This window comes from Euprymna scolopes, chromosome 16 (genome assembly GCF_053919585.1).
Source record: "Euprymna scolopes isolate OS-2025 chromosome 16, ASM5391958v1, whole genome shotgun sequence".
NCBI lineage: Eukaryota > Metazoa > Mollusca > Cephalopoda > Sepiida > Sepiolidae > Euprymna > Euprymna scolopes.
This window is the reverse complement of record NC_136497.1, coordinates 21,092,077-21,105,709: the sequence shown is the minus strand read 5'-3', so window position 1 is coordinate 21,105,709 and position 13,633 is coordinate 21,092,077. Positions and strand designations below refer to the sequence as shown.

General features: G+C 32.4%; 1 protein-coding gene across 1 annotated transcript in view; it reads left to right on the top strand.

Annotated features, from left to right (window-relative positions):
• Window positions 1–563: 563 nt before the first annotated feature.
• LOC145296308 (CUB and sushi domain-containing protein 2-like) overlaps window positions 564–13,633 on the top strand; it is a 120,592-nt gene continuing 107,522 nt past the window's right edge. The window contains exons 1-2 of the mRNA XM_080142508.1: window positions 564–695; window positions 6,227–6,293. Coding sequence (XP_079998634.1) covers window positions 564–695; window positions 6,227–6,293 — 199 coding nt within the window. The remainder of the gene's footprint in view (window positions 696–6,226; window positions 6,294–13,633) is intronic.

The following is a 13,633-nucleotide window of genomic DNA, read 5'->3' as shown; positions in this document are numbered from 1 at the left end:
CCCGGGCGTCTTCGTTGACTTTAGAATGGTTCTGAAAAACCGAAGAAAGCAAAAAGAGAATAATAACGCTGCGGTTACATTAACAACTTTTGGGGTGATCGCATAGGTCGACCCAACAGCTGATATATAAGGATATCGTTCAAAGAGAAAACCATGCTAATAACCTTTAAGTCAGATGTTAGGGTTGACAATCTCAAAAGTAACGCCAAATTCTAATAATACATATTTCCATTTAGTTTTTGTATCATTGAATTGAAATATGTACAAAAGAAAATAGTTTTCTCGACCTTCATATTAACTAATAATCAAACGTCTCTTGGGAAAATAAGCTGACGTTTTCGAAATATGAATAGTTGTGAGAATTTAATCACTTGGGATAAACGATTTTCTCATGGGGTACAAGTCTTGTATAGATTTATTTCGAGGAATATACAAACTGCTCGAGAAAAATTTGATACTTTTTTGCAATAGAAATAAAATGTCATATCTTGGCCAATAATTGATGAATTCTCAAAATTTAAACGTCTTTTGCCGAAAACAGCTCACTCGGCGTTCATCACATTATGGAGATTTTAGGGCGAATCCAGAAGGAACCTCAGCCTGGCGCATGCAACCTTCATGGGGTCTTTCGATTAACGTCTGACCAGCTTGATATTGGCAATGAGCGTGTCCTTGGTATTGCAGGCGGTACACTGGTATCTTTCTCAACTAATATGATCACCAATTGAGTTACAATCAGTCGAGTAAGGGCACCAGATCTTGGGTCATGTGAAGTCGTGAAATTTCTCAAACAGCCATAGTTTTCCCTAAAATGCGATACAGAGCTGAGTCCACAATTATAGCTTTCCAGCAGTCACCCTCTCCACCTAATGTTAAGAATAGTGGACAGAACTCAATATAGCTATCATATGAACAAAGTTTGAGTCTATTTTCTGAAGATGCGAGGCAGCATGATGTGGTGATGATTATCACGGACGAGACTTTCTCAGAACTGTACACTAGTCACCTCTTGTTCTGCACGTTAAGAAAATTGTCTTGAAAAAAAAAAACGGAATCTTCGATTTGATGGGGTTTTGATCATATTGACCGAATTTCTTAGCATTTGTAAGGTGATCCTCTTTGGCTTGGTCGTAAGTAATTACTCGTTACAACTCTTGTGCGAGGAATATCGAAGACCCTTATTAACTGATTTTTCATAATCGCCACTCCACCATCATCTCTCTCGCCAAGGACAGCATTGCTGGATTCTATCACACTCTTCTCGCAGTGAGTATGCAGAACATCTGCCATGACCCTTCTTGCTAACCACTGAATCTACACCCCGTCACAATTCTCTAACTTATATCTTAAGATCTTCACGATATTCAAGTAGAACTGAACTGCAGCTAAGATTTTCAATATGTTTTTAATCCAGCATGAATCATCCAATATTCTTGTGCCCATCAGTCCTTTATGATCCCCAGATGCCAAACCCACCGATAGTACACAGAAACATCCCTTGCATTTCTATCGTTATTAACTTCTTTAAATGAAATGACAGAATATATTTAAAAATTCTATCAAATTTGTCACGAGCACCTTGTAGAAGATAATTTGCTTGATTAAATTCAGAAAGCAAACAGCGAGGCAGTTTAATGATTTAGATTATCATAAATAGCTTTCACCATGAGAGGCCGCTTAGGATAATTATGGCTTGCAAAAGTCTAAAAGAAATGAAATCTAATTATTCACGAAATCGAGACTATGTTAAGTGAGTTCCCATACTCCAAAAGTCATGCAATCTTGAGCGATATACAAGCCATTCTCCCCAGGGGAGCTACACATGGGAGAAGTCCATTAACAAAGTTATGTCAAGTATTATGATAATGATTGACGTAGATGATCTTTAATCGGATTTTATCTTAAAACTCGTTATCTTAAAAGTGAAACTATAGTACCGAACAGCCACTTGTTATTGTGAGTTTATTACTAATAACTGTTCTTCTCGTCATTTAAAAGAATTATAATTTGATCTCAATACCACTCCTACTTACAAATGCAAGGCAGTGTAACAAATAACTTAGAGCTTATCGAGATTTATTGTCTTTATTTTAATCGCGTATTAACGATTATTGATGCAATTAGGATTTCTATTATTTGCTTTTAATTGAATATTTCTAGTCGAATAAATATCTTCTATATTTCTAGTATTTGGATTATTCGGTCTATCATTCTCATCTTGGTTGTTATTTACTCAACGTTTCGACCGATGTAATCTCCTACCTCCTTCGGTGCATAATTTTGAACTTAGTAATATTTATGTTGAACTCGGGAATATACACGGAATTTCCAATTTCGGGAGTATATTGTTCTTCTTCCGTTAACCATAACCGGGTAGAAATAGTAATACTCTGTATTTCATTCATAATAATTTGTTAATTATTAATTAGATTTTATTTCCTCTATTTATTCTGGAATCATACGAAAAATTTAAAAACATGTACTTGCTTGATTCTCGCTAAACACTCAGTATTATAAGATGGCACGCTCTCCTACATCTCAGTGCAGTAGCCTATGCAAATGACTCCTTCATGTCACCCTCGACTACTGCCGGTTTATTTTTTATTCAATTTAAAACGAACTCCGTATTTATGTGTAATATTTATTGACAAACACTGTTTACTGTATTACTATGTTTTTTATTTTTTCTGGGCTGTTTATTTTTTTATATTTATCGTACATTCCTAGTGTATCTCATTAATATCAACGCATTTTAGGATAAAAAAAAAATAGAAAATCTTAGAAATCTATAATATAAATCTCACCTGTCTGCTTAAATGTATGTATTTATTTTTGTTTGTGTGTCTGCCTAAAACTTTCGACAGGAGCGTCGGATTTTCACCAGATCGGTATCGTTTTGAAGCACGATCCTTCAAACGACAAATATCGAAAAAATGGCTAAAAATATTAATTTCTTCACCCTCAACTGGGCAGTTTCTACAGGGAGGGATCGGTCTTTACCGATATTTTCGAAAGTTATCCCCCGCTTTTCGATTGACTAGTCTTAATTTAAACCTTCGCCACTTCCGGTTTGGCGATGGACGCAACGACACTTTTTTCACGTTCTTTTCCTCCTTCACGGCACGGGTTCGTGCCTGCCTGCCTCCAACAATTTCTGCTTTTTTTTATTTGCTCAACACCCCCCCCCCAAACCCGGGAAACGCCAGACACTCAGGCTAGTCTAAAATAAATCCTACCAGCTGGCATACTTCTTTCTTAGCACTGGCTTAATTTTGACTGTGTAGATGGTCTCCAAGTCAGGAACAGTTTGGAAATTCTTTTGATAGACATTATATTTTAGATAACTCAATTAATACGAATCTGGAGGATAACGCGCCAATAAATGTGATCAAGATCTATGAGACGATCACCAAAATGTACTCACTGTCATTCCAACGAGTTATTTGAAGTACAGATAGTATCCCGATTCTATTGAAAACACTGTTCATCCCTTATAATCACTCTTTGTCTTCTGTTTCGTCTGACCAACCTTCTTAACGACTAGTAGGTAGCGTTCAGAGTTAATCAACGCCGAGGTTCAACTTTAAACATTACATCATTGAACGACAATATGAGAAAGAATTAAAAATTTCATGACTGAAACTCCGTGAGGAGACCAGACTTAAATAAAGTTCACTTCTATCAAACATTGCAGAAAAGTATTGTGAATTTAATCTACCATGTCAGGATAAAAACTACTACCAGGACAGTAGCAGAAACTCGCCATGAATCAAGCGAACAACAGAAGATGTGTTTGAAAGAAACAGCTTACCTTAGGCTTGTATATAATGATGTTTATCAGCGCTGTTTTCATTTGTGAATTAATCCTTTTCGGATAAAGTTAATGTCAAGAGAGAAAACGCGCCTTTCTAAGGCTTTCCTCATCTAAGTTTTTTGTATAGGATGGTGTTTTTTTTTTGGGGGGGACGGTGATTTCACTACATATCTTAGTTTTTTTTTTGGGGGGGGGTTCACACGTAAACTTTATATAGTCATATTTTGGGGGTATTTCATCTTACAGATAATATCGAGTCATCAGGAGAGAAAACACACCGTTTCGGGACCTTTAAAATAAGTCAGAAAAGGAGGACATCCTGTATGGTTTATTTCAAATATCTTATTTCAGTTCAATAAATAAAACAATTTCAATATTATATAAAAAGAAATATGATTTTTGTAAACTTTTTTGTATAAGATTTTCATCGAGCAAGAAAAGGACGAATAATAAAAGAAAGCCAATAACTTATATATATTTCAATTTTCCATTGTTATTTTTAATCATTTCTTCTACGGAAAAAGAAATCTGAAGAATATTTGTATCTAAATTTCTTTCAATCAGTTTCATACCCTTAAATAAATTTTCATTGTTTTAATGTTTCTTATTACATATTATTTTTTATTTAACAATTACATAAGTTAATATTGTTATTAACAACAATAGAATTAGTGCAATTATTACTGTTACTACTATTATTTATTTATTTCATATTTTCAATGAAACAATAACTAAGTTTTATGCCGTTTCTTCTGATAATTTAATATTGCTAATTGTTTTCTTCGAAATGTTTCTTCTCCTTCTTCTCCTTCTTCTTCTTCTTCTTCTTCTTATTCTTATTCTTCTTCTTATTATTATTATACACTAGGAGTTTTCACACATGCCACCATCATACTGAGAATAAAATGTGGTGGTACTTGAAGTCTGAGTGATAATAAGTATCTTTAGGTTTCATGTACCCTCCACCTCTTCCTATACCCTTTATCGCAACAGTCATTTATTATTTATTTCTCCTTAACAGCGACCATTTGTATTAACTGAAATTTAAGTTGCAATAAGCCCCCCAAAGCACCGATGTTTTTTCGCACCTATCCAATGGAGGTCTGGTTATCGCTTTCCCCCCATCCTCCTTGGCCTTCGAGGACTATTCGGTGTGACGCCAATTAATGCCTAAACTTTTGGGGGCGGGGGTTAACTTACAATTATATAGTTTCAGTTTTCTTATTACATGTAGTATTTCTTCATGTTTCATTTCTGTAACAGTTTTTATATGTCCGGTTAGCGCCTATAGTTCATATGTATTAGTTTTCCTCAATATTTCAGCTGTTTTCATTATTGTTATCCGTTGTGTCTTCTCGGTCATCCATCATCAGCTTTTTTTTTTTCAAAGTTTTTCGGGATTATACCTAGTGCTCCTACGATTTTTGTGTTATCTTGATTTTCTTCATCTTCCATATCTCAGCTCTCTGGCCAGTTCCGTTTATCCATCGCCTTGATATTCATCCTGTGGTGTGCTGGAACGGCGAAATCTGTAATCTAGCAGGACTTTTCCTTCTTATTAACTCTTTATTTATTATTATTCTTATTATTATTAGTAATTATTATTATTATTTAATATTATTATTATTATTATTAATATTATTATTATTATTATTAGTAGTAGTAGTAGTAGTAGTAGTAGTAGTAATTATTCTACAAATAAGAAAATGGCAGTACCAAATTATACCATTTGAAAATTTAAATGTTTCAGATCCATATTTGATATGATTCATGATAAACATATATCATTAAAACAAGATTCTTTGACTTTCAATTTGTTTTTTGAAAATTGCTTAATCTTTAAACTTGGGCATTTCAATATCATGTAATGAATATCGATCAAAATAATTAGAATAAGAATTATAGACGACGTAAACAAATTCTTGATGAGCCGTTCTCCTTAAGTAATCCAATTTACCAAATTCCCACTAACGATTACTACGATATTGCCCCATTGACTACTGTACACTCTTTAACCCTTATCCTCGAGTGGCCTCTGGGCCTTGATAAGTAGTGAATCCTATGTAAAAAATAAGGTTTAATAGCATTATATGCTGATATTAGTTTCGTAAAGGCACATAGAAGTGGTGCAAAACTCTTCTATTTTGGGAGTAGATTGTTCTCGTTCCGTCAAATTATTAAATTAATTTTATCAATCCTGACATTCGTTATTACCTGCAACTCCGGTGAAAATTCTAATCCAATAAAGAAGTGAAATATTAGTTTATGGTTTTGTCATGTGATGCTCGTCTTTTATATGTCGTTGCTTGTCCCTTTCCTATCTTATATTAATTTTCCTTTTCACAGTTCTATTGGTATTGGTCTATTCAATTATTTAATGTATGCTTTAATATTTCATTATTTCGTTTGCAGACAGTGAAGATTTGCTGGGCAAGTCATAATGAAACACTCGGCCAGTTAAGCTTTGATTGTCCACATGGTAAGTAGTCACATCTACATTATTCAAGCATATAAATATCACAAATTAATTCATTATCATGTTATTCTTCGAATATTATTGACGTAAAATTTATCTATTTGCATTTCCTTTTTTCTTTTTCACGAAACTTGCTGTAGCAATATGACTTTTTTAATCGGTCAAATTTCCAAACCCATTTGATCTGAATATCCATCCGGGCATTTGTGTAGGGAAATCATACTTAAAAATTACAAATGGCGCAAATGTTTTGTGATGTTCGTCCAGCTTTTATGACTACTGACACAGGCAAACAATGACAGATTCTTCTTAGAGTGCACCCATCTTTGTTTGTGTTTTCCACAGAGCCAAAGTGTTAATACAATTAAACACGTGAGTTTTGTTGATGATGACCTTTGGTTCGACTTCTTGTGTTTGAGAACCTATGTTTAAAGATGTCATGCCGAACAACGTAAAAGTGATGCCTTCCGATTACATACCTGTGGACAAGTAGTAATATATATTTAAACTTCGTATTATTTCATTACCACGATAGCACTTTCTCGCAGTAAGTTACTTACGTATAAGCGATGCAGTCCACTATATTAAGATAAAGTGATCCCCTATATTAAGGTTAAGCAATCCACTCTATTAATATCAAGAAGTTCACTATATTAACATGAAGCCGATTACTATATGAAGATAAAATGGTCTACAATATTAAGATCAAGCAGTTCACCACGGTAAGATATAGTGGTCCACTATATTAAGATAAAGTGGTCCATTATATTAAGATCAAGCAATTCACTAAAATAAGTTCAAGCAGTGAGCTGTATTTAGATCAGGTAGGCCACTATATTAAGATAAAGTGGTTCACTATATTACAATTAAGAAGTCTACTATATTAAAATCAAGCAGTTCATTACATTAAAAGAACGCAGTCCACTATATTAAGGTATAGCGATTCAAAAATTAGGAACAAGCAGGCCACTATATTAAAATCAAACAGTTCACTAAAGTAAGATTAAGTAGTCCATTAATATATTAAGATCAAAAAGTTAACTAAATTAAGTTCAAGCAGTACATTATATTAAAATATAGTGATCTATTATAATGAGATCGGGTGGGTAATCTTTTGTATAACGAATTTAATCGTATTAATCAAGGACACACAACATTATATTAATCTACCTGGCCATGTACTTGCAGAGCACCAAAAGGAAATTCTTAATTTTGGATCTAATTGGCACCTTTCCAATAGATTCACCAATCAAAATAAAATGCAGAAATAGAATTACTATATGAAAATATAACAAAACTAGAAACAGAAAATAAAATTATTACACAACCCGACTTACGCAATGTACTAAAAACAGAAGAGATAAAAATTCGACAATTAATAATTGGCCATTATTTTCTAATAAAAGCTGCTAATGATCTCCGCAACTATCATATCATTACAAAAAAGGAGAATAAAACATACATATTTGTAGTATTTTATGAATATGACAATCCTATAAACTTCAAACAATTCTTGATGGCCACACTAATTTTTTTAAAAATACAACAATACTACTAATATATTAAATACATACATTAAACGACAAATCACTGCCAGCAACGCACAAATTAATAATTAACAACTTCCCAAAATAATTAGACCCGGCTATTTATATGGGAAACCCGCTTATTTATACGGGACAGTTAAAATATATCAACATAATTTTGATCTCCGATCAATCATATCAAAAGAATTATTAAAAATCCAAAAGACAAAACAACCGAACTATAAAATCATTGCCCCCTTTAACATAGAAAGCTTATTTACTAATGTTCCTGTCAAAAAAGCAAAAAACAAAACAAAAAATTTAAAAAAAACACAATTCATATAATAATCAATAATATATATACTAGCAGAGAGACCGACGTTTCCCGGGATTGAATAAGAATCCACAAATATTCCGCACTTCCAATACTTTTATTGTCATCGAAATCAGTGAGATCGTCCATTTTTCAATCAAATCAATTGGTTGCCTGCTCTAGTCGGGGACACACCGCGGTGCACCAGGTAAACGCTTTAGATACCTCCAGGCAGTAACTTAATCCACAATACCATGCAGTCTACATTGCACTGCAGCGAACCCATGGTTGATTTTATAAAAATCATTTTTGTATAATGGATTTAATTAAAGTTTATGTGGCAAAAGTCAAATATCATGGTTTAATTGTGTTCAAAGCAGAAACATTCATTTAGAACGCGACCCTTTCGTATCAAAGAACTTACTGTTGATTTTATATGCTGGGCCCGTTTATTTGTGCGGTGATAAAACTTCTTAAATGCATTTGTGATGTTAGGCTGTATGCTAACGTTGATCAAAATTGGACTGTTTTTTCTTTAATCAGATACTTTCGATCATCAATTTTCTTGATTATTTATCGGAGGCATTCCGATACAAAACCTATCTAAGAATACTGTCGGGCGCATAAGGTACATTTGTGTAAAATAAAAAAAAAGATCTGTCCAGCCGTTTTAGAGGCCATAGGGAAAAACCCACTCACACACACATACACACACTTAAAGTGTAATTTATATATATTTGGAAATAACTCGTCTCTTCTTCCACTTAAAATTTTTAAAAACTACTAAAAATGTTACTATGAATTTGCACTACTAAGAGAACCTTTTAATACACGGTGTTCAATAATTAACGTTTCAAATTTTTGGGGCCCATATTTATAAAATATATTAAACAATACAGATCACCAAAACTTAAATGCATACAATAGTATTACTAGATTCAAAATATCCAAACTTTATACAATGTAATCGCCATGTGCATCAATAACTTGCTGCAAACGCTTGGTGAATGCGCTACACGAGTCACGAATGATTCCTCATTTAATTTTTTTTACAGATTTTTTCGAAAAATTTATATGCTGGGAGGCTAAGACTATACTCTCCAATAATCTTTATATCACCAATTGATTTAAAACGTTATAGTGCTCTCCACATAAACATTCGGTTCATATTTAAGGTCTTTGTAATGTCTCCTGCAGATTTTCTGGATTTGAATAACTTTACAATGGCAATTCGTTTCGCTAAATTATGTGGCGTATTATCAAAAGTAATCTTTAAGTTATACTTTATCCATATACCAATGAAAAAGATTTTAAAAAATCATGAAAATTCACTAAATATATTTAATCATAGAAAGTTGTGACAATAAATATTGAACACCTTATATTCAGTGAAACATGTACACTCAAATTGTTGAAGTTTCTATGGGTTCGGTTCTTTAGCGATTTCTACACAATTGATCTTAAAAATAAGATATTTAGTAACACTATTATACCCTTTATTTATGTAAGCTACCTCGATATTATTCTTGTGCAAGCCGAAAATAAAAAAATAAAATACAAAAACGTTTCTGAATTTTTGAGACGAGGATTGGTTATTCGTATTATTTGGATTCATCGGACTACTAGTGTGATTTTGTCCGCAAGGACCCGTGACGCAATGGTTAAAGTACTTAGAAAAATCAATTGTAAAAGTGATATTCTTCTGGAGGTTGAAGGTTCAATCCTCAGTGTGGGCGACCTAAAAATACAATTGCGAACCTCTATCCAATCATGGGTGACGGAATAAGAGCATGCTACCTCTGTGGAGTAAATAAATGATTCCGCTCAAAATTCCGTCCAAATTCCCGAGTTTGACAGAAACATTCCCTAGTTCGATAAGATACACCTGAAGAAGGTCGGAGGTTATAACCACCGAAACGTTATGACAATCACACTCAGGATGAGAACAGTAGTTCGATAAATCCAAATAATACAAATACAAAAACACTAGGGACTTTTCCAAAATAATTCACTAAATAATAAAATCCCATTAATTAATGTTCTTAATGCTCTCACATTTATAAAATAGACATTTATAACAAAAACTACTAAACCGTGTAAAACTGATCTCTTTCGCTAAAAACCATTACTCCTTGAACTAAAAAATATCAAACAAGTTCTTATCAATAACAGATTCCCAAATTATATCATCGATGAAGAAATAAACTTAATATTTAAAAACTTAAAAATTGCCCATTTTTTTTCTTTTTTTTCTTTTTTTTTAAATTTCCTTTCCTTGCTCGATGATGATACGACGAAGTACCGAAAACGTTCATGACACCTATTGAACTTACATTATATTTTCGGATTTTTGTACAAAAAAAGATAAGTTGACAATTCGAAAAATTAAAAAGATATCATTAAACAGGATTTTTCTGTTATTTCTAACAATATTTGCTCTCTATATATACTAGCAGTTCAGTTCGACTTTACTCGGGCCCTATATACTGTTCATAACTTGATGTGCATTGAAAATTTTGACTCATGTCCAGGTAACCTACATCTAAAATTTAAAGTAAGTTTGGTAGAGGCTGCAAAAGTCAACTCTTCAACTTTACCATCTTGGCAGCCGAATTTTGGTCCCAAAACTGATTAAAATACTTGCCGCATGTCTGAATACTCTTTATGAAAAATATCAAATGTTTTAAACTTAAAATTTACTGAATAGTTTGCTAGAGACCGAAAAGGTCAAATCTTTTTAACTTTGACACCTTGGCAGCCAAACGATTAAAAAGTTTGTCCTATATCTCAATACACGTTATGTAAAATTTCAAATGTTTAGACCAAAAATTGGCTGAGTAATTTGATAGAGACTGCAGAGGTCAAATTTTTTAAAACTTTGACCCTTTAACATTTATTGTTTTGGGCTCAAATCAAATTAAAAAGTTTGATCCATATCCAAGTAACGTACATCTACAATTTCAAGTGTTTAGACCCAAAATTGGCAAAGGAGTTTGGTAGAGATTTCAAAGGCCAAATCGTTGAACGTTGATACGTTGACAGCTAAATTTCTACCCGGAAACCGATTAAAAAGATTTTCCCAAATCGCAATACCCCTTATGTCAAATCGCGAGTCTGTAGACTGAACATTGACAGAATAGTTTGGTAGGAAAATATAAACACACAGAGACAGACAATTTCACTATATATATATATATATATATATATATATATATATATATATATATATATATAAAAGTGAAAGTGTCTGTCTGTCTCTGTGTGTGTCTGTGTGTGTACATTTCCATACGCAATAACTCTGTTACTTTTTAGTCTACAGACTCGAAATTTGATATACAGAGTACTGAGATTTGGGAAAATCGATGTGACCGAATTTCAGCCAGAAATTTGGCGAGTAAGGGGTCAAAGTTCAACGATTTGACTTTTGAGAAATCTACCAAACTCCTCCGACAATTTTTGATCTACACACTTGAAATTTTATATATAGGTTACTTGGACATGGATCTAACTTAATAACTTGATTTGAGCCCAAAACAATAAAAAAATTTTGGCGGAGGGGGGGTTATAATAGGGGTCAAAGTTTTTAAAGAATTGACCGCTTTTTTTTTTTTTGCTCAACATATACCTGCAAATACCCGGGCAACGCCGGGCTGAAATGCTGGTATATCTATAAAAGTTAAAGTGTATGTCTGTCTGTGTGTGTACATTTCTTTACGCAATAACTTTGTCAATTTTTAGTCTACAGACTCGAAATTTGATATACAGGGTACTGAGATTTGGAAAAATCGATGTGATTGGTTTGCGGCCAGAAATTTTGCGAGTAAGAGGTCAAAGTTCAACGATTGGACCTTTGAGAACTCTACCAAACTCTCCCGACAATTCTTGGTCTACACACTTGAAATTTTAGATATAGGTTCCTTGGACATGGATCTAACTTAATAACTTGATTTGAGCCCAAAACAATAAAATTTAAGGGGTCATAATAGGGGTCAAAAATTTGTAAAAAAATGACCTTTTTGTTTGTTTTTTGTTTTTTTGCTCAGCATACACCTCAAAACTACCGGGCAACGCTATATATATATATATATATATATATATATATATATATATATATATATATATATATATATATATATATCCAAGCACGTCTGATTGAACACGACTTTTTCCGATTTTTAAATTTTCTTTTTGGATATCTTTTCAATTCGCCAAGCGGTCTTTTTTTTTTATTTGAGCTGCATGTTGTATTTTGTGGCGTCAAAAAGTTATTATTCAGCTATATTCTTCTCAAACGCTTTTGGGCGCCATAATATGCAACATGCAAGCTGAAATAAAAAAGACCGCTCGGCGAATTAAAAAGATATAAAAATAATCGGGAAAAAATAACTCTGTCGTGTTCAATCAGACTTGCTTAAATAATTTCTTGCTGCCAATATATATATATATATATATTGGCAGCAAGAAATATATATATATATATATATATATATATATTGGCAGCAAGAAATTATTTAAGCAAGTCTGATTGAACACGACAGAGTTATTTTTTTTCCGATTATTTTTATATCTTTTTAATTCGCCGAGCGGTCTTTTTTATTTCAGCTTGCATGTTGCATATTATGGCGCCCAAAAGCGTTTGAGAAGAATATAGCTGAATAATAACTTTTTGACGCTACAAAATACAACATGCAGCTGAAAAAAAAAAGACCACTTGGCGAATTGAAAAGATATCCAAAAAGAAAATTTAAAAATCGGAAAAAAGAATAACTCTGTCGTGTTCAATCAGACGTGTTTGGATATATATATATATATATATATATATATATATATATATATATATATATATATATATATATTGAGACTTAATCATCGTGTAATTATAAGGTCGATTGGATGGTTGATATATTAAAATATAGCGACAGTCATATATTTGTTATTATTCATTTATATAACAAATAAAGTTTTATAACAATGAACATAAAAGGAAATTCTTAATTTTGGATCTAATTGGCACCTTTCCAATAGATTCACCTATCAAAACAAAAATGCAGAAATAGAATTACTATATGAAAATATAACAAAACTAGAAACAGAAAATAGAATTATTACACAACCCGACTTATGCAATGTACTAAAAACAGAAGAGATAAAAATTCGACAATTAATAATTGGCCATTATTTTCTAATAAAAGCTGCTAATGATCTCCGCAACTATCATATCATTACAAAAAAGGAGAATAAAACATACATGTTTGCAGTATTTTATGAATATGACAATCCCATAAACTTCAAACAATTCTTGATGGCCACACTAAATTTAAAAAAAATACATTCTTTAGGTAAAAAGAGAGACATATTATCAAATAGGAAAAGAAAACAACTGAAAATAAGAATGATCAATTTAGGAAATAGGGTAAAGTTTGTTACTGTATGGCAAACTACGGTTATATTTTTTGTATAAATTTTTTAGAAAAAAAAATCTTCCATTGTTTGACTGGCTTCAC